This window comes from Drosophila erecta, unplaced genomic scaffold, assembly GCF_003286155.1.
Source record: "Drosophila erecta strain 14021-0224.00,06,07 unplaced genomic scaffold, DereRS2 tig00000092-arrow-pilon, whole genome shotgun sequence".
Classification (NCBI taxonomy): domain Eukaryota; kingdom Metazoa; phylum Arthropoda; class Insecta; order Diptera; family Drosophilidae; genus Drosophila; species Drosophila erecta.
Window position 1 is genome coordinate 5,994,820 of NW_020825207.1, and position 22,454 is coordinate 6,017,273.

Sequence of the window (22,454 nt, forward strand, 5' to 3'; positions counted from 1 at the left end):
CAGTATATCTTACAGAAGTGCAACTCAGTTTTGCTTATTTGTCTTAGAGTACATACTACAAGCTATTTTAAATCATTGTCTTCCATCGGTTAAAGTATCTTAGTTATCCTAGGCTTAACCCTAGCTTCGCTTAGCCTAACGTGTGTGGTTTCTGTATTCTTGGGCCGCTGGTTTCGCAAGAATGGGTTAAAAAAATACTTTAGTCTAAAGTATCGGGCCTACAACTTAGAGTAACGTTAGGTCGGTGCTATGCTTGAATTCCTATTTTCCTATACGAATGGCATAACAAGATTGCAAATAAAATATAATATATATATGTAAAGAATATACAACATGGCAAAAGAAAGTGTAATGACAAGGGTGGCGGGGTACACGGATGGGAATAGTTAACAAAAATAAATAAATAGATTGAGAACTTATCGAATAAATACTACATGAAATACGTTGCATAGTTGCCTGTCCATCTCTCATTATGCAAGGAACAAATTATATTATAAGTATTTTTGAGAACGCTCCCGGTAGTTACAAAGTGAGCTATCCTTCAGGGAAGCGGAACCGTTCTCGCAAAACTAAATTACGCTAAACATATTCTAGCCCGCACTGTAGGCAGGTGAAATAGTTACAACTGGTTTGGGGTGTGTGTCTCGTGTTTGCACTTAAATGTTTAAAATTTAGCTTAGGCGTAGAAATTATTTAAATTTACGATGCTCTTAAGTTTGCCGTGAACCGAATACTCGTACATCCATTCGCGTGTGTGTGCTTTTCTGTGTGTTGAACAACATTTGATTTATATTCTTGTAGGCATTTGGTTTTTTGAGTAAAAAAATAAATTTCGTTTGCACATCCAACAGTGTGGTAATATCAATGAGTTAGCTTGGCTTATGTTTGAGTTAATATTCTTTCCATTTGGTGGCCAAATGTGACGATTTTTGAAGTATTCTAAAATCCTTAAAACATTTGTACGTTGCCGACGGCACAGAGCTGAGTTCCAGCTTTGCGCCATGGGCAACCGAATCTGCGCTGAACAGCTTAGAGATTTCTAAAAGAAGTAAGTGGTCGGCATTATGGTGGCACTGTTCAAAAATCGACCCATTTGGCCACCCATTAGCCCCTACGCGGCGAACAACTGAGCAGCAGCAGCAGCGGCAGCCTGTTGCTGTTGTTGCTGCTGCTGCTGTTGCTGCTGCTGCTGCTGTTGGGGAGTTGTGGCCAGGATGGGAATGGCCGTGCCGTCGGCGGTCAGGATCAGGGTCTGCGTGGCCTGGGGTGCCGACGTGGCCTGAGCCTGCGACGCCGGTTCGGTGGCCAGGGCCACGTTTCCCGGCAACGCAATCAGCTGCTGCTGACCCGCCTTGCTGGGATGCGGCACCTGGGTGGCGGCGATTATACTGCCATCGGCCGACTGCAGCAGGATGGTGTTGGCCGGCAGATTGAAGCAGGTCACGGTGCCGTTGGAGGCCACCGTCTGCAGCTGCAGCGGTGGCGGTTGGGGGGCCAGCAGCATGGTGGCGCCCGTTGTGGCTGTCGCATTGTTCGTGCTGCTCAGATCGAGGCCATCGGCGGTCGTCGCCTCTTGCAACTCCGGCTGCTCCTGGCTGGGCTCCTCGTCGATAACCTCCTCGACCAGGTCGTCCTCGTTGAGCTCCTCGATGATGTCGTCGTCGTTCTCTATGTAACCGGAAGCCTCCACGCCGGAGCTAACCAAATTGACGACACCCGGCGGCGAGGGTGTTGGCGTGGGCATGGCCAGGTAGTTCTCACCCGACTTGGCCGTCACGGCCGTGCCCTTGGGTATGCGGAACTTTCGCAGGATCTGGGCAGTCGAGGAGGAGAGCCCAGCTAGGGCAACTGCGTCCTCATCCAGCTCCTCGTCCAGCTCGTCGTCCTCGGCCAACAGCTCCTCCTCGACCACTGGCTGCTGTTCTGGGGCGACGATAACTTGGCGCTGATTGCGATTGGATGCATTGACGCGCACCAACGTAACGCCTCCGCCTCCGCTTCCGCTTCCACTTCCACTTCCAGTTCCCGTTCCGGCCTTGCTGTTGCCATTGAGAATGCTGAGCTGCGGCTGCTTGGCGGCACCACGAGCGGCCAGCAGAATGACAGGTGTCTTCTTGGCCGCCGGCTTGAGGCCATTGCTCGCGCTGCTGCTCACCACGGTGGACGCATTGTTGCTGCTGGCAGTGTTGCTGGTGGCGTTGCTGCTGCTGCCACCGCTGCTGCTGCTGCTGTTCGTGTTGGGAGGAAGGATTTCATTAGTCGCATTTCTTGTGGGTGGCGGCACATGGGACTGGGCAGGGGGATTGGGCATGGGGGAAGTTCGGCTCGCGTGGGTCACAAAGTCAGCGAACTTGTCGACGAAACTGCTGCCGTTGCTGCTGCTACTGCTACTGCTGCTGCTGCGACTGGTGATGCTGTTGCTGCAACTTGTGCTGCTGTCGGCAAGACGAGCACGGGCATTAGCCTGCTTGACGATGATCTCTTCGTAGTAAATGCGATACGCTTCCACTTGCCGGCGCTGCGAATCATCTTGTGGTGTGGTGTTATTGGTCTGACTCTGACTCGGATTCGGATTCAGATTCGGATTCAGATTCTGATTTTGGATCTGATTCGGACTTGGATTGGTGGTGGTGTTCTGGGTTCTGTGGTTGTTGCTGGGTGTTGTGGTGTTGTATGGCCGCTTGAAAATTTGTTTCTGGTGGTTGTCGTGTTTAGAAGAACCTGTTGTTGTTGTTGTTGATGTGGTTGTTGTGTCGCATGATCATGAATTTTTGTGTGCAAATCATAGGGAATAACACAAAAACACAAACAACAGACGAACGCAAAATGTTGTCGGGTGAAAAAGAAAAAATAAAAACAATTTGATTAGCATATTTGCTGATTTCTCATTTCAATTGGTGTTAGTTTCGATCGTTTCGACTCCTTTCAGTTAATTTTTGTTGTTAGATATGCTTAAATCAAAGTTAATTTTGGTTAGTAAATGATAAGGGCACTTATGACTGATAGCTTAAATGGATCGAATGTGGATGTGTGAATGGATCAGATAGTGTTGCTCCCGGATGGTCAGAGGCTAGTAATCAGTGGTCAGTGGTCAGTGGTCAGTGTTCGGTAGATGCCGCTTCAGATACTCGCACCCCATGTACACAAAAGTATCTGATTTAGTGGGCAATGGTTATTGGGATGCAGTTACCCAAGGGACGTGGGTTAGTAAGTAACAAAACAGAAAAGTGTTATGCAAAACAAAATGGGAAACGAGAAAATAAGGCGAATAAACAAAAGTACACATACCTTTCACTAATTGTCCAATATTTATTATACGAGTATGTTTTTATTATTTTTTATGTGTGTTGGAGATCATTTTTTGCTTGTTTGTTTGTATCTTTCGACTATTGGTTGTTGGTTGTTGCTCGTTGCTGCTCTTGCACAGGCACACACAACAACTGACGACGGAAGAGTGAATGAATCAATGAATCAACCGAATACAATGAGTATGTGATGTGTCGGATGTCGGATAAGTACACAAATGCTTCGCTAAGTTAGTTTTTCTTGGGTTATTATTTATATGCTTGGCCGCTGATCTGGGCAAACATTGAAAATGGCTTCCATTTGTGTTGCTTTCGAATAATGGTTAGGTGGTATTCACTTTTATACTCGTTTCGTTTGGCTATCGTATTCATTGCGAACTCAGTTGTTGAGTCTTGTATTCGTTAAATAGAATTTTTGGTACTTTGGCTGCAGCTTTCTGTGTCGATCATTTTATTCAGAGAGCTAATAGCACTGCCTCTGATATATCGTAGCTATAGTTAGGAAGCGTTTTTATTTATTTTGTTTTGAGCGGGTATTATATTGTTGGGTTGTTGATTTGATTGATTGTTTGATTGATTGGTTGGTTGGTGGGTTGGTTGTGTGTACATAAAATAAAACAAGAGAAAAGAAAGAAAAAGAACAAAATTGCATTGAAGTATAAAACGTATTTGAACACAAGTATTTCTCGAAACAAAAAGGGGTTCGAATGGGTTATCGTGATTAATTCGGGGTATTAATTTGGTAATATTCGATGGCATATCATTTTACAAGGAAGCAACAACAAGCCACACAAGGAACAATCTATTCGAAATAGAGTGCGATACCTCAGTGGGTTTATGATTGGTAAATAAATAAATGCACAAACTTCAATTCATACGACTAAAGTAGCAACTGAAAAACTCGGTTCAAGACTACCAAGTTATATAATACGTAATAAATAAAGATGTACATAATGATTGATTACAAAATAATACAACTAAGATATGCATAATCCTAATTTAAAACTAAACAAGTCAATACTTAACGTAGCCCCCCTCCTTCCCCTAATGTTCAGTTTTCATGTTTTGTAGGCGGCCATCGGGTGTTTAGTGTTTATTTTTCTGTATTATGTACACCGTCGATTCGCGATTCTAAATACGTGAAAGAAAGACCGGAGTCGCAGTCGCAATAAAGGGGTTACGGTGGCAGAGATAGCAATATGTATAGGGTTTTAGATACAGGTACAGATACAGAGATATGGTACAGATACAGTTACAGATACAGAGCGGCAATCTAATCGAGCGCGTTACACTAAGAGAAAAGTCGGGCAGACAGGGGGGGAGTGGGCAATAGTGGGTTTGGTTAGTTGGAAAGAGCGTTTACCTAATTTCTTTGGTTTCCAGCAGCGACGAGGTGTTCACATCGTTCACCGCATTGATCATCGAGGTGGGCGAGAAGGGCAGGTGGTACATGGAGGCGGTGTCCAGGGTGTAGGCGTCGCCGCCCTTGATCAGCAGCTCGTTCTTCAGCTCCATGAACTGCTGGTGCGGATTGTGGTGCGTGGCGAAGGGCTGTTGCTGCAGTAGTTGCGTCTGCTGGTGGTGTTGCTGCTGGTGGTGGTGGTGCTGCTGCTGCTGCTGGTGGTGCTGCTGGTGCTGGTTCTGCGCGTCCAGCGCATTCGCATTCAGCGTGGGCTGCGCTCCGGCGTGCGTGGTGAAGGTGTATTGCGAGTAGGGACACAGGTCGCCCAGCTCGGCCGTCTCCAGCTTGGGTTGGAAGTTCTGCAGGCCGTCGGGCGTCAGGATCTGATAGCTCTGAACTGTGCCGATCACGTGCTGCTGCTGCTGCTGTTGTTGTTGCTGCTGCTGCTGCTGCTGCTCGACCGACGTCGGAGTGGCCGCCGCCGTGGAGCTTAAATAGGTCACGTTGTCCAGCTCGTAGTGAGGTTGCTGTTGCGTCTGGCTGGCGGGCTGCTGCGCTGGCTGTTGCTGCTGCTGCTGCGTCGTCTGATATGTGGCCGTGGTCTGTTGGCGCTGAGCCTGCGGCGCCGTTGTGTATATCGCCTGGGTTCCGTCCAGCTGCAGGGGCACAAGGTTGCCGGCTTGATCCTGGATCATGATGCTCTGGCCGTGCAGCTGCTGTTGCAGCAGCGCCTGCTGCAGTTCCAGTTGGTTCGAGTAGATCAACGTGGTGGTGGGCGCCGCCGGCTGACCATTCGGCGTGGCTGGTCCTCGCTGCAGTCCCACGGAGCTGGTGGCGCCCGGATTGGCCAGTGCCAGCTGTGCACCTCCAGGCAGAATCATGCCGCTGAAGTCCAGCGAGGGCAGCGTCTGCAGCTGATGCTGCGGCTGCGACGGCGTCGAGGGTGCCAGCGTTGTGATGCTGTGCTGCATCTGTTGCTGCTGCTGCTGCTGCTGCTGCTGCTGCTGCTGGGGGTGACTCACGCTGACCGCCGCCATCGTCATGGACTCCCCATTCTGCACGTCGTCCAGAACACTGTCGATCTGGGCCAGCCGCTTCTTGGACGGCGTACTGCCATCGCCGCCCTTCGTCTTGCGAACGCGCGGAGTGCGGGAGTTACGCGCCCGCTTAGCCGGCGGACCGTCGGCCTTCAGCGGAGTCGTGGTGGCCGATGGCGGCATGGGCACGTCGCCGTGCTTGTCCTTCTTGTGCATCTTCATTTTATCGGGACGCGAGAACTCCTTGTTGCAGATGGGGCAGGCGAATATCTTGCGATTTTGGCCCTCGTGAAAGAGGTAGGCGTGTCGCTGGAAGCTGTACTTGTTCTTGAACGTCTTAAAAATGTCGTTCTTGGCACAGACCAGGCAGTAGGCAACGCCGTCGATGATGTGCTCGTAGCGGGCAATGTCCAGGCCACGTACACTCATCTTCTCCAGGTACTCGCCCTTCTCGTCGTCGGCGATGACGCGCGTCTTGCGCTTGCGCTTCTGCTTGGCGGCCGCCGCCGATCCCGATTTGGGCACCATTGAGGACAGCACCGTGGTGCCGGATCCCGGCTGGTCCTGGCTGATCGTGTAGCTGGTGGTGCCGGCTGCCAGCTCCGCCGCCTCGGCCTCCACCTCGGCCTTGATCACCTGGAACTCCTCGTACTCGTGCTCCTGATCCGCATCGTGCTCGTTTTCCGCATCGTGTTCGAGGCTCTGCTCCTCGTACTTCACCTGCAACAGGCCGTTCTCCTCGTCGTCCTCCTCGTCGCCAACGACTCCGTGCTGGGGATCGTACTTGATTATGTCGGCGGCCACGGCACTGCTGCCGTTGCTCAGGCAATCGCTGCTGCCGGGCTCGCTTTTGAGTACGTGGTACTCCTCGTACGTGCTCCCATCGAACTCGATGATCGTGCCGTCCGTGTTGACCAGGGCCGTGGTGGTCGTGGTCGCGGCTGAGTTGGCCTGCGACACGGGAACGGGCGTTGGTGCGGCGGAACTGACCGCTGGCATTCCGCCGTTGTAGTTCTCGAACACTATGGTGGTCGGAGTTTGTCCATCCTCGCCGGTGGTGGTGATATAGTGGTAATGTTGCTGTTGTTGCTGCTGCTGCTGCTGTTGCTGCTGTGTGGCGGCGATTGTGTCCACTCCGTTGGTGTGGGCGTTCGTGTGCAGGATGGAGGACGAACTAATAGTTGTGACCACATTGTCTTTTGTTTATATATATTTTGAAAATACATATTTGGTTTGGTTCATAAAAGATGTGTTTGAATGTAATATTTGCATAAATCAATAAATCAATTCGTAATTGAAATCGAAATCAATCAACAATTCACTCAAATCAGGTTCGCATAAAACAAATGTGCAAAATGAAAGCTACTTGCGGCCAACTTCATACACGCAACTGCAACAGATGTAGTGCATCTGCTGCGTTTGCGGACGGGCCTCTTCATCGAATCGATTGGAAACGGCAATACAGGACATATAGATAGAACGTGAGTGAATTGGTTTTTGTTTGTCGGTAGAATTTGTGTTTACTTAGATCTACATTACAGCAATCGTAATCGTAACTCTGGTACAGTACTCGCAACTCAATACGTACTAAATAAAGTTAAATAAATAATCGACTTCAGTAACTGAGGTGGTAACAGGTGGATAGAGCAGAGGATGAAACTGGTGTGTGTGTGGCCAACGTTGGTCAGACTCCTCCTCCTCCTCCTCCTACTTTTGCCGAGGAGCAGGAGCTGGGAACGGATTGTGTTCGTGTTGTGTCCAAAGAGTGGAAAACAATAAGTGACAGGTAGAAGGCGGGAAAGTGTCTTTGCTAAAAGTAACTAAATCATAAACGCAAATCTAAAAATTATAAACTCAATTTTCAAATTTGGCGCGCAAGTGCTGCCAGGAGACATGGGCGCGCGCATGGGCAGCACTGATGCACTCATTGGCCTCACTGCTTGGGCGCCAAACTTTGAACTTTGCAAAACCTTAAACTAGCTAATAAAGTAAAATAATACGTGATCGACAATTGTTTTTGAGCCTTTTTCGACGCGTTACTGTCTTGCACGGAGCTCCCTCGGTTGAAATGATTTGTGCATTTATTTATGTGATTGTTCCAATGCTCTCGACAATTCGAGAAGAGACAGGACACAGACCTGGGAAAGGGTGTCGCAAATTAAAGACGAGCATGTAGTGTGTGGAGCAGTTGAAAGCGGTTGTTGTTATTAATTGGGCGATGCGTTTGGATTGGATTTCTGACTGGATTGATTGAGACAGGTCGGTAATGGTTAATTGAAGATTTCATTGCCTTTTTATTTCATTTCGTTTATTATCGTTTTTATATGGTTTCTTTTGCTTTTTTGGGAGACAACTTTGGCAAAGTTGTGACAAGAACACGGAACACAAATGGAAGTCAAATTCACTGTTTGTTCTCATTCGAAACGTACTCCCTTAGTGGCGCGTTTGAATTTCGGCACAAAATGTTGATAAATAAAAATGGAGTTTTCAATTTGGAATGGCAAGATGATAACGAATGGACGACATGGATGTGCGACAACACTTACAGAACGAAACAATTGATTGGATTCGAAAGTTGGCCAATTCGAGTGACGGTCGAAATCATAATTGTGTGAGTTTGTATTTACAATGAGAGCGGTTAGTGGTAATAGCTTCAACTGAAACACCAAATACGAGTACACAAGAGGGTTAAAACCATACACAAAGACTACAACCAACAAACAAATTAACGTAAAGCGAACAAATTCAAGTTGGACACTTACCGGCAACACTGGTTGCAACATTCTGTTGCTGCTGCTGCTGCTGCGGACTGCTGGCCGTAGTTTGATATGTAGCCGTGGCGGCAGTCACGGCATGTCCGTTTGCATCACAGAGTATTTCATTTTGCAGCTGATAGACATTTCCATCCGTGCTCGCATATTGCTGCTGCTGCTGCTGCTGCTGCTGTGGAATGCCATTCAGGGTATTGGCCGCGGGCAACATGTTGACGTAGACAATCTGTTGCTGCTGCTCTTGACTAGACTTTGATGTGGATGCTTCTATGGCTGCTGTTGCTGCTGCTGCTGCTGCACTCGCTTGACTTAGTTTTGGTATCTTGCCCTCAAATTTACGCGATTGTTGCATGAACTGCAGCGACTGTCGCTCCTTTTTGGCATCTGAAAAACGTCAATCGATAGAGTTTAGTACTTGATCGAGCAGGGATTTCAATGGTTTGTGATTAAATGCGGTTGATACGGTTACTGTTGGTGTAAACACACAGACACACATATGTGGACTCGGGGGTTTTCTGGGTAGGAGGCATTGCAATTGGGTGGAATGAGGGTGAGTAGTCAAAGCGAAAGAGCAAGTGAAGCGGATTCTGGGTCAGCAAAACAAGAGGAACGGATCAGGCCCAGACAGCACCAACACCTTGGATTCGGTTTAGTAAAACAGTTTTGGTTTTCGGTTAGTTTTTAGCATAGACTTAAAAGCGTGATCGTATATTTCTCTGACGCACTCTTACAATTAGAACGATTTATTTGTACATTGAACGCAAAACAAAAACGATGAAATGCATGTGGAACGGCTTGAAACATTGTCAATTTGGTTAGAACAAAAAAATGCTGTGGAATTTGGAACGATTGTTGTTGCTAAAGAAGGGAAGTGGAAATTGGGGCATTGGGTTCAAGAATTTGGATGGCTTGGAGGTGGACAGGTGAAGCTGTGATTATGTGGATGCAGTGGTGCAGTGGCTGCTTAAGCTGCTGCTCTCACCTCCTCCGCCATCTGCTACTGCTACTGCTACTGCTACTGCTGCTGTTGTGGTTGTGGCTAGGGATGTTGTTCCAGCGACCACTGCCGATGTGGCTGTTTTCACGGCAGTTGCAGCAGAAGTAACCGCCGGAGATGTGCTACTTGCGTCCTTTTTCCGCCGCGCAGGAGTCTTTCGGGGCGTGCCGCTGGCCTTGCCGCGCCTTGCGCCCCGCGACGTCGAAGAAGTGGAGGAGGCTGGCGATATGGAACGGTCGTCCTTGGTGCGGGGACTACGTCCGCGACTGTTTCGCGAGTTACTCTTGCGCTTGGACGCCAGCCAATCGTCGTCGTAGTCGGCATCGTAGCGCCGCTTCTGCTTGCGCCGCTTGAAGTCCTCCTCCTCATCATCATCTTCTGTTAACAAGCAAAAGGGGAAGACAAAGAACAAATGCGAGAAAGGAAACATATTATAGTTCAGCTGGGGAAAGGGGGAGATCGTTTTGAAAGGGCACCAGCCGGCCCACACACCTGTGCCGTCGTCTATGTACTCAAGCAGCTCCTGCTTGGTCTTCAGAACCGCCGGACTCTGTAGACTCATGGCATCCTCGTTGGGAAAATCAGCCTCATCGGTGGCCAGATCGCCCGTGTCCAGCGTCAGCACGCTCTCCTTCAGCATGGCCTTGACGTCGTCGGGCACGTTGGGATTCTGCTGGATTTCATCCAGATCCAGATCGGGATTACGCTCTTTGAAACTCTTGGCCTTGGTGGGATTGCATTGCTTTTTCATTCTGCGGAGGAGCAGGAGATAGGAATAAGACACGCTGAAAGCCCTAGGGAGCGCAAGGAAACCTACTTTTTATCACACAGCAAGACATCGAGGTGTGGTGGCAGGGGAGCTGCACTGGGCACCCCGTTCGGCGGATCCTCCGGATGCCGCCCCACATCACGCCCCTCCATCCACAGATCGTAGCGATCGCTTTGGAAGCGCTTGACAAATGTGTCCATTGAGATCTTGACCATGTCGTTGCTGCACGTGCACTGCACCGCCCGCTTGCCGTACTCAATCCAGCGCTCCATGGCAAAGTTGGTGGACTCGGCACAGTTGAAGCCGTGATTGAAGCCGGCATGGTAGCCGAACGGAAACGTGATCATGATCTCGCCCGCCTCCTGCGTGATCTGCAAGAGCCGGATTTAGTACGGCCACTAGGGACTTGATTACTACCGATAAACGCACCTTACTGACGGGCACGTCGTGTTGCTTGAGAATCTGTGGTGATATCAACGTCATCTTGTGGCGCAAGTATGCGTTGCAATTCTTGTAACTGGCCGGAAAGTATTGGTTGGCCACCTTCTCCAGTTTGCGACCACACTCCGGCGGCACCACATACCACGTCTTTGGCGCCCCAAAGTGCAAGTAATTGATGGAATAGAGGTCCATGTCCTCCGTGTGCCATGCGAAGGTCGTCTTCCACATGCCAAAGTACAAGTAAGCTGTGTTCACGCCATCTATCTGGATGTTATAATCCTTGTTGACATAGTCAAGAATAGTACCCAGCCGGTTGATGTTCCAGCTCTGCAACGGCAAAGGCAACGAATCATCAACTAGAGCCCAAACCTAAACCCTAACCCTAACCCACTTACATCCTGGTCGGTGTCTGTGATGCTTCCGCTAACATCTGCCCCATAAATGGGCGCCACATATGTTATGTTCTTCCAGTACTTGCGCTCCAGATCCTCAAAGTCAAAGTGTTTGGGTGTGGCGTAACGCTCGGTGCTAGCCAACTCGCTAAACTGCTTCACAGTAAGTGGCTTTTTCTGGATGTTGATCTGCTGATAGTAACCCTGCTTGCCGGTTACCACCTGGCATATGGGCGCTGGAATCGTGACATTCAGGGCATCGAGATCGGCGTACCCACTGCGACGGGGCACCCACTCCGGCGGAGGCACCACCTTGGCCAGTCCGGCTTTGTGGGCGCCCTGTGACTCCATGTAGGCCACATACTTGGGAAAGTCCTTGAACTCCTCCCAGGTGGGTCGAAAGACCATGATGCGTGGCACCTCTGACATTTTCATTCTCGTCTAAGCTTTTCTCTGCCTTTTTTTTCCTAATTCCGACTTGTTGTCGGACTTTCAAATCCTTAAACCGAGACACTTTTCTCTCACAGCTCGGGCGCTTCGATCTGGAACTGTGATAGAAGCAGCATTAAAACTCCGTACTCCCGTGCACGGCCCATTAATCCCGGGCAGATGCCATTCATGGCCAGTCCGTCTGCCTGCCCCGTTGCTAAGCGCTCGGCGATCGGATCGTTTGGGATCGGCATTATGGCTGGCACTCACAAAACAAACAGAGAAGGAGTGCTGAGGGAACAGCTGCAACTTTTCGAGGTTTTCTTTTTTTTTTTTGTTAATGGGCGCGGCAGCTACAACAGCAGGCAGGCAGGACGACTGGCAGGAGAATAGAGGCTGGCAGGATATGCAGTTGCCGTTTCCCCCGCCCCTGTCATTCGAGTGGTTTTCCTCATGGGCCAGCAGGACCCGCAATAACCCATAGGAACCCATAAAAAGTGCAATGATCGTTCGTTTGATATCCTTACTAACTACGGTGAAATGTTGCAAATTGAATAAGTACGATATCAGATTTCATGCAGAACCGGCTGAAAAGTTGTGAGTTAAAGGAAGAAGCGGTAATGTGGAAATTATGTATGTTGGCTGAAAATGGTTAATACATTCATTTCTTATCGAACTTTATTTTGATTAAATATTTCATGTATTAGAGTAATAATTATGTGTACTAATTTTACTAGGCTGATATAACATAATATGTAAGTGAAATATTAATTAATAATGATAAATGTATACAAGTTAGCCAAAAAGTATTAATGTTCCTGAATTTCAAATTTCAAATCGGACTGACAAACTGAATAATTATTTAAAATTAAAGCCGTATGTGAACACACAAAATATGTATAAACGATCACCGACAGGATTAAGATAACTTAAAATAATAAATTTATGTCATGTATTTTTAATTTCTTTCATAATAGGTAGATTTTACACAATCCTTTAATTAGGTTTATTAACCGGTAGAATTAGCATACAAAATAATTGAACTAAAATTAATATAGAACTATTTCTCCAAACTATTTTGTATACTATAGTTGTTTACTTTTTATAAATCTCAGGAGATAATTATGTGTTTCATATATGAATGACTTAAAAGTGTGAAACGTAAAATAAAACATAAGTACATGAGTCATGCGTGATTGAAAAATTTCTCTGTGTGTATTTCTGTATACGATAAGCCTCCCAAAAAAAAACACAATAAATCAAGATGAAGTGGATAATTAATTATTGAGCCCCAGGACGAACCGTTATTCCCATATCAAGTCATTTATAGGGATTGAAAACGCCCAATAAGCAAATGACACAAATCCGGCGACATCTTTTTCCCAGTCAATACAAATTTCAATGGTTTTTCCGTTTGTTTTTCCTATTTTCCGTACAAGCAGAATGGAAGCTCTGCAGGCCAGAGGAGCGGCAAGGATAACGATAACGAGGACAACGCTGTGCGAGACATCCCAGAGCACTAGATGAAAATTTACGCAATTTTTCGACCACGTAGAAAACTGTACCACCACCCGAGAATTTTTAGAGAGCGAGAAGACAAATAGCGAACGAGAGCGGAGAGCCGACGATGTTGGGGAAGGGGAGGGGTAACGGGATATCTGAGAGGGGGAGCTGACGAGTGCGCAAAACTATTTGCTAGCTGACAAGGGGAGAGCGAAAATGGTGGGAAGAGCGAGTGAGCGGGCAGGATATACTCGCTACAGAGGGTAATCGGTATGGGCGAGTCGCAATGCAGCGAGTGCGTATGCATATGTGTATGTGTGTGTGTGCGTGTTTACGAATATGTGAGTGTGTTTGTGAAAGGACGAAATTTGGAACTCACTTGTGATGTGCTTTGATGGGTTTTTTTTGTTCTGCTTCTCTAGTTTGTTCGATGCTCTCCGTGCGTAAATCCCAACAAAATGTCAAAAGTAATTTTGTAACTATATGAGCAACTCCTGCTGGATGGGACTGTTGTTCCGGATGCTACTGCTTTGCTTTTGCTTGAGTTGATTGGTAGTTTATTGCACATATTTTTTATTGTGTATTTGCATATAAAACTTTTGCTGCTTTTTAACTAACTGTAACTAATTTGCACAATTTGATGTTTTATACGATACACTTGAGCACTATTTTCAGGGTTTTGCAATTCTTATAGAATGATTTAGCTTTGGTTTTGCTGTGTGATTGGTATTAATTTATGTTATCCTGCAACATCTGATGGCGTCGTTGTTTTGCGTTTTACACAGTCTTCGACTTGATGGCTGCTGCTCTCTCTATTCGAGGATGTATATTTATATATATGTATATGTATGTGGATTGCTAACTGGCACTCACGACGGGCGCGACATGTCTGAGCGGTCTGAGTGGCAAGCGTCGACTGAACGGCAATTCGATGCCAGGACGATGGCGACGCAGGCGTCGAAAGAACTCGCTCTTCGCTCGCACTCACACTCACACACACAGCAGGCGCGCACACACAGACAGGCTCACGCACACACAGTCACGTCGCACAAGAGCGTTGTCCTTTTAATGCGAATGCTCTGGTCAAAGCATAATGCGAAAGGAAAATTGGTGTAGAGCAAGAGGGAGACGGCGCAAACAAGTTTGACAGGATAATTGTGGATAGGGAAATGCAAGCCGTGTGGAAAACTGGCAGTTTTAATCGCTCCTCCCTTTTCCTCTTTTCCTTTTCATCCGTGGCCCGAACAATGCCATTTTTCTGCTCTTTAGTTTCATTGCGAAAAGCAAATGTGGCGAACGGAAAAATGCATTCGCCATGCGAAACACTCTCTTCTGCAGTCGCAACTTCCATTCGCAAATGCTCTCTCTCTCTCTGCAGCTCAGTAGGCAGTCAGAGAAATCGCAAAGGACTTAATCCTCATTATGCATTGTCCTGCACGGATTTCGGATTTTGGCGAAGATCTAATCTAGGACTTACTGATCCCGGTTCGCCAGCGATCTTTCGTAGGTAAACGACAGCGACAGAGGTTAGAGGTTGAGGATCCACTTGAGACGGAACGCAAGGACTCTCCTACTTGAGACGGCTTCGTGTGTCTCGTACTTAATAATTGCATATTTTTATAATTATTGCAAAACCAACAAATAGCTTTCAGAGCAATGGCACGTTTGGCATACTTGTTTGTTCACTTGTACAAGTATGCAACAACATTCCCATTTAATACGTGCTATACAGAGTAAACAATGTTATTGATCGCTTTCAAACTCATCTTATTAGCTATATGGCTTGTGCTTACATTACATTTTATAAGGACGTAATAATGTTTGCAGATATTCGTACCAGCTTAATAAGAATTAAGCCGATCGGATTATGTCCTTAAATTTATACCGTCCTCAATTATATTTCCCAATCACTTTGGTAATAAGAAAATGTTATATTGTAGCAACTGTTAAAGACATTAATTTCCCCAGAGCGCCAAAGTATAATTTGGTAAATCCCTTATAATGTTCAATTTAATGGCATATGCGCTTGGCGAATACAAATTAGCACATCTGCAAATGCAGCCAGCAATTACATGATAGCGTTTCGATAACAAGGTTTCCTGCATCCTGTGTGCAGAAAACCCATACAAAAACCGACGCAAAATAATAAAACATTACGGGAGCGATGGAGAGGGACAAAAAAGGAAAAAGGAAGACGGGCTGAGTAATTACAGCAGCTTGAAACGGCGAAAGGAATGCCGCGTGGTAGTATAATTTACAACATGTCATTAGCCGGGCGACGCCTATAGAAAAATGGAGCTTGGGGGAGCGGCCAACGGCAGGATCAAAGCGTGACCAGAGCACAAACGAACGGTCACACTGCACGGCTGGACTTGGAACGAAAGAAACAAAAAGTGGCGGGGTGTCCAAGGATCCTGTCCTGAAAACTTGTTTCTCCAAAGCAACTCGGGCATAACGCAGGGAGAGCAGGATAGAAAGCGGGGGAGAGAGAGAGAAGAGAAAAGGACGAAAGAGAGAGAGCTTGCAGCAAAGCAGCGAGAATGACCAGGCGGCGGCTTCCACTTCCGGCAGGAATGGCTCACACACACACATACTAACAGTGCAGTTGTGTACACAATGTGGTCATTGACTGAACGGTAAAAAGCGAAAACAGGAACCAACAGCAGCAACAACAACAACTGGCGATGACGTCGTCGATGAAGAACACACGGAGAACCGCCATAATGCGCGTCCCCTTTTTTCATTCCCACCGCGCCCCCCTCCACTCCACTCCACTCCGCCTGTCATTTTATATTCCATTTTACAAACGCACACACATACACGCACACACATTCGTCCTGTGACTCGTGTGATTTCACAAGGCATTTCTCCAACACAATTTCTCACAAAATTTCAATTCGAGCTCCGCTGCGCCTCAGCTGCGACAACAGCTACAAGATTATTTATGCTTTTTTCTATGCTTGTTGTATCCTGCCGCTGGTTGTTGTTGTAGCTGTAGCTGCTGTAGTTGCTCCTGCTGCCAGTTGCCTGTTTATATCCTTTTGTGACGCAAAGCACGCGCGTCGAAGCCGCACAGTGGGATTTAACTCATAAAGTGGGAGCATTCTAAATTTACTTTGTTTACATTTGTAATTATGTTATGAACAAATTAAAATCGACTTATAAAAAGTCTTTTATGTATACTTATAAATTTTATAAAACAAGTGTATTATCTTAGTTGGAGATTTTGGGACTTGGTTTTGCATGTTTTCTACTGAGCAAAATCCCTTTTCCACACAGTAAAAGAGAGCATTTTCCACTTGATCTCATTCTAACCTAATTTATTTGTATCCTTCACCTTATTTTACTACCTTATATATATGGATATGCATATATTTGGATATATGGATATGCATATATTTGGATATATGGATATGCATATATTTGGATATATGGATATGCATATATTTGGATATATGGATATGCATATATTTGGATATATGGATATGCATATATTTGGATATATGGATATGCATATATTTGGAAAACGCTAATTTAACTAGCTGTTGTAATATTTTGATGAGATAGTCGCCGGAAAGTATGCAAATTTTGTTACTAGCTGTAGAACTTTTACTGGAACATCAGACACTGCGTGCAATGATTTTTTGGCTTGAAATGACTTACAAAGAATACAAATTCCTAATAACATGAAATAAATCCCACTGTGCGGCGAGGACAGGCATCGACCGAAAAGCAAAGCACGCGTCCCCTTTTCGAAGTTTCCCTTTTGTTGTCCTTTATCTCAATTGCACAACTGTTTGGCTTTGGCTCGTTTCTCTGCGTTTGCCGCTGGCCTTTGTTTTGTTTTCATGCTTTTCGTTCGTTACATTTTGTGATTCTGGTGCGTGTGTGTGTCTGTCTCTGTGTGTATTCCTGGTGTCTAGTGCTCCTGCGAGTCCTTTTTTTTGAGCAGGCGCCCAGCTACATTCGTCCTGGCGTCCATTCTTTCGGTTATTGATGTTGTTGTGCTGTTATTGTGTGCTAAGTGAATAGAAAGCGGAGAGGAAGGAGGACGAAGGAGCAGTGTTCGAATTCGATGACAAGTTTCCCGTTGCAGGCTTTCCGCGCACACTCGCTGCTCTCTCTCCCTCTCTGTCCCCCCTCTCACTCTCTATCTCTCTCTATGGCTATCTCTATTTCTCTGGCGCTCTCTCAGCTGCAGCACGCCCAGCAGCTGCCAATCTAATTAATTCTCCTTCTGCTCGCCATTGTTCTTCTATTGCTCGACACTTTTCGCATCCCAAGTCTTATTGGTCAACAAAATGGCGGCCATGTGGAGCAGAAAGCGCAAGGATAAACGGCTCCAGTATATGTGTGTAAAGTACATGTGGAGCAGAAAGTGCCAGGACGTATGACTAAGTATATCCTGTATATATACTGACATATACTCAGAGGAAAAGCGAAAACTTTTCAAGTTGCCCGTGCCCGTGTCCGTGCTCAAGTGGCCACTTCGTTATCCTGCGAAGGGAAAGTCGATCGGAGCAGGATGTGCGCACCAGGACCTTAGCAGCAAACAGACACACACTCTATGCTCCCCATTCAGATCTGTGGCATTGCAACATATAGAACGAGGCCATGGGACACTAGAATGCATAGGCAAATTCAAAGGACACCTAATTGTGGTTTAAAGCATAAGAACTAAGCGGAGGAAAAGTAGATCTTCACTAGAAACTCATTTAAAGCCTTTATTTTGAAAACTGGAGAATTTACTTAAGGCAATTTACATTTGAATCAATGTGGTAATATGTGGTCTTTACCTATTTCACTGAATTTTTTCCTTTCAGAAACACTGAGCATGTTGGGTAAAATCTCTGCGAAGTATGCCACGACTTGCGAAAGGATCCCCCAGCAACTATAAAGCTGCAAATTGGGGGAAAGCCCCAAACCTTACCCAACACCAAGGGCTCTAGCCACTTAACACCGTCACTGTGAAATATTCAGTGAAATACCCTCAGTTGGATTGGGACAGATCGCATCGCACCACCCACCGACCACCAGTGCATCGCAACCACCCGGCGGGGCGGCGACCTGTTGAGTTGACAACTTGTTCGCACTTCATCCACTCGGAACCACCACACCTGACCTACGGACGGGATCTTTGGCAAAAGCACCACCTAGTCGGTCCGGGGGTATGTTTATTATGCTTTATGAATGGGAGCGGATGCTCCTTGCTCTGCCTTAACTACCACCGACCACCACGGATTCGCTCTGTTTTGGTCTCAATTGGTTCGGTTTGGTTTGGGGTTTTTTTTTTTTTTTGGTTGGGAAAACCCCTAAATGTGACGTCGAAGACGTTGTGTGGATGGATGACATGCCGGCACACGCCACCGAATCCATATCAGCCGTAACCGTATCCGTTCCGTAGGTGGTGGGTTCAGAGGCACATGACCAAGAGCAAGAGCGGATACGGTCGGTGCCGGTGTCTCTGCTGGGGTTGCTTGCGTTTGTTTACATTTTGGGGGGTTTTCCCAACGTCCTTGCACCTACGAGAAGGCCGTGCGGTTCGATGTGGTGCGTGCGTGTGAGCGGAACCACCCCATGCGCCATGTGGCCCAGAGCAAGTGCGCCAAAGTAGGTCGGTGGTTGCTCTGGCTCTGGCTCTGGCTGCGACTCTGGCTCGGGCTCTTGCCCTGGTGGTGATTCCAAAAATATGCCCAGACGTGTCTAAGGGTTACTGCCGCTGCCACTGTCACTGTCACAGTTTCGCTTTTTGTTTATAAACATTGCGCCAAACAGCTGATTTTTGGCCATCCCCCATAGGCAGTGTCCCGCATTCCGCTCCACACAACCCCTGCACCCTGCACCCCTTCTCCACCCACAAGCATAAGGGGAAACCGGGCACTCTGCAAGGAAAGTGTGCTCCAGGCGAAGCATACTGCATCACCTGCACGCCGAGTCCTTAATTCGAACAGCTCGCTCGTTCAGGACAGCTGGCTGGCTGGCTGGCTGGGTGGCACAGCGGCACAGCAGCAGACTGGCCCTCTTGGAACCGACAGATGTCTGTCGATGTCGGCAACGGAAAATGCAATGGTCGCTCGTGGGCAGGCAGTCCAACGAATTGCAGCCGGCACTGAGCTATTGAGGCATTGAGCAGAACCGAGCTGAAGGGACGATGGCTCCGAAGGGATCGAGAACGAGCTGGCCTGCTGTTGCATTGATTACTTCACGGACGGAACAGAAACGGAGCGGTCGTTAACATCTGGCCCGTTTTGCCCTGCTCATCGTTCATCGATCCTCGCCTTGGCATGTGCCACGAACCAAAGGACATCTGCCAGCTGCACAAAGGGGCCCCCAACTATCTAGCTATCTAGCTCTGCCATATATTTTCAGTTCTTCAGCACTGTAATGCGCTCTTTTTGCGAGCAGGGACCACGAAAAGCTAATTAAACACGAAATATAGGGCGATTCCAACTCGTTTTTGATGAATGACATCCATTGTCCTGCCGCAGTTGCAAGTCAGTTACATGTTTTTTGCGGTAACACCATTAAACACAAAGAAAAGTACCTTTTTCGGGGTAAATGTAATAAATCAATCCTAACAGCCGTACTTTTGAATGAATGAATTTGTTTGGTCAAAATTTTAGCCAAACCTAAAATACGAGAGCGTCATAAATACTTTTTAAACCTACATATTAGGTTTGGTATTAAGTATACCAAATGTAATAGTTCATAACTCAATAACTGCTCTGTAAATATTTTTCTTATTTTTCAAACTCCAAGCCGATGAAGCTGGTAAGCAAAGCTGATATGCTGGCTCCACGCCCAGCTGCTTCTCCAGCATCAGCATTTGGATCGGCATCAGCTGCCCGACCCCACAGGATGCCTCATGAGCCAGCATAAAAAACCTGCGGCAAACGCAGTCCAAACAGCTTTCCGAAAAATGAACTCTCCCAGCTGTAACTGGACACCGAAACCCGTAGGGATAGGGATGGGCATGGGAATGGGGCTAGGGATATGGTAGCACAGGAACAGAGGAACGATGAGTGCCCCAACTGGGAAGAGTTTCGAGTTGCGTTCTGAACAACTGGCGGACTGGGTATCGAAACCGGTATGTGAGCGGCGAAAGGACACGAATGCGATCGAAGGCGATTACATTCAATTTACAAGGAACGAGTGCTGGTGAAAAGAGCCAGTCAGAACTGTTACACAATTCGAGACTTCCGGCTGCGACTGTCGTCGAAAAGGAAGTGCTAAATGTCGCTAAAAAAAATCACGACTTCCCCGTCGGTTTAAAGTCTGTCCTGTTTCAGTGGCAGCTGCATTTTGCCACGATGTTTGCGCAGGCGTACATTGAACCTAGTCCTTTTAGCTGGATGAGGCAGGTAAAAACTGAGCCAGACAGGACGGCAGATGTTCCTTCTTGCCAGTCCCTTTTGTCGCAGGTCAGTTGCTGCCTCCAGAAGAGTTGATTTCGTTATCCTGTGGGCACGTCAAAGGCTTGTCAAACATTTGTTTACCTTTGTTTGCTTAGAAGAAGTCATTGAACGGCGGGCAAGGTTCTATAAAACCGCAGCTGCTTTCTAAATAAAGACTACAAAGGCAGCTCAAGAATGCATTAAGCCTTCTCATTTCAGTTCGATCTAGCTATTCGCATTGTAAAATGTGCTCCAGTGCATTGATAAGAAGGTTACTTTCAGAGGGTACTCCAAAGTTTTACAAGTTTGAAGCGCAGAGAATAATATCTTGAATCTTTCCAGACGACCTTCTTTCTATTGCAAGTAGCATATAATAACACATATATCGAAATAGAAACCGCAGAACTAATTGTATAGCTCCCATAGAAATAATCGGGAATTAAATAGAGATCATTTTAAGTTAACTGCTTAATACTTTATCAAATAAATACTACAAATATTATACTTCGTTGTGTTTCATCACTTTCTGAGCTACGATCGGAAAATGAATGAAATACTAATAGGAAAGTAATTACAGCTTCATTAATTAATCACAGTCCTTCTTACCCTGTGAAATTCCATTTTTGTTCCTACAATTTTTAATGAATCGGAAAACTATCCCAGAATATTTTGGACAACACTAGTAAAAGGCGTATGACACATCGTCAATAGAGTTCTAAATTTTAAATGCAACTATGCTAGCCTAATTTTTTGTATAAAACAGACAGTATGTATGTAAAAATGTAAGAGCTTTTTGCTTCCTTTTTAGTGATGGCAAAAATATGTAATTTATTTTCAATCGGTTGCACTTCAGTAATCCTGTTTGGATTTAAAGAACTATTTCTATGAAATTGAATGTAAAAAAATGTGTGTTAAGTATTAAACAAAAAATATAAATGTAATATAAATTGAATTTAAACCGAAACAATGTGTAGAAAACCCTAGAAACACAACCCCGACTGTGCATCACAGTCATCGGAAAAGGAACCACACCGAACTGGCGAATAACCCAAGTTAATGGAATTAATTCGCGTCCAAGCATTCCAGTAAAAAGTGGACGGTACGCAGTGGGTGGTAGGGAGGCAGCCCCAGTGGGTGAATTGAAAAATCGATTTTGCACGGCGGACTCGCTGCTGCGAATCGCCAATTGGGATGCAGTGCACTTTCGGCTGGGAAACTCACCCGATGGTTATGCCGCAGATGCCGCTCTCCTCCTCTCGCACTCCTCCAGTTCCTGCGTGTGGCAGCTCTGAGGCGGCTGGGTCTCTGGAGGATGTGGGGCACCTGGTTTTTCGCGAATTCCCTGCAAAACGCCGTGCTGGTTGCAACGGAATCGGGGAATCGTGAATCGAGGAATCGGAATCGGCGTACGTGACCGAGAAAAGGTGCTCGTTCACAATGGACGCAGACGCAGTTTATTTACAATAGATTAGCTGCGCGATGCACATGTCTGGGTGTGTTGTTGTTGTGGTGTTGCTAAATCTAATGTTTCTCGATCTCGTGGACGGCCAGAACGCCCTGGCCTTGCTGCACGGCAATAGTTTTTACGATTTATATATATTTGGCAGGGATTTCCTTGCCATTCTTATAAGAAGATGGCTGCTTATCAGACGCTTCCTCCGCAGTCCAATGGACACACACTCGAATGGGAACACTTACACTAAACCCAGTAATTTGTCATTTTATTGGGTGGTACAATGTGTACAATATATCCACCGAACTCTGGCCTGATCTATGGTGTCTGTGTTCACTTTACATTTCACAAAAGAACAACACTAATTACACTAGCTTATGTATTTATTTTTCGCAAAATTCTTGCCGTACAAAAACACCAAAAACACGACTGCAAGTGTGACCAGATTGTGGCGATAACACAATCTAATTCTTGAATAGGTCTATCGAAATCCGACAGTGCTGCCAAACTGAATTTAGCGAAAGCTTGTAACAAAGTCATAACAGGTTATCTAAAAAATAA

The 22,454-nt window shown here is 46.5% G+C and overlaps 1 protein-coding gene across 8 annotated transcripts; it reads right to left on the reverse strand.

The window, feature by feature from the left end:
• Positions 1-140: 140 nt before the first annotated feature.
• LOC6549529 (probable lysine-specific demethylase 4B) lies at positions 141-22,385 on the reverse strand. 8 transcript variants are annotated; one of them, XM_026980357.1, is made up of 10 exons: positions 22,139-22,384; positions 13,426-13,858; positions 11,118-11,662; positions 10,711-11,049; positions 10,330-10,652; positions 10,005-10,264; positions 9,498-9,890; positions 8,507-8,899; positions 4,669-6,940; positions 3,368-3,797 (listed from the first exon to the last, which is right to left on the reverse strand). In XM_026980357.1, exons 3-10 carry the CDS (start codon positions 11,547-11,549, stop codon positions 3,761-3,763), a joined length of 4,449 nt encoding a protein of 1,482 aa, XP_026836158.1. In that variant the 5' UTR covers positions 11,550-11,662; positions 13,426-13,858; positions 22,139-22,384; the 3' UTR covers positions 3,368-3,760. The 8 variants fall into 8 exon arrangements, with proteins under 8 accessions (XP_026836161.1, XP_026836160.1, XP_026836158.1 ...); XM_026980359.1 differs by lacking the exons at positions 3,368-3,797; positions 22,139-22,384 and adding an exon at positions 2,629-2,721 and having other exon boundaries at positions 13,426-14,027; XM_026980358.1 differs by lacking the exon at positions 13,426-13,858 and having other exon boundaries at positions 22,139-22,385.
• Positions 22,386-22,454: the final 69 nt, after the last annotated feature.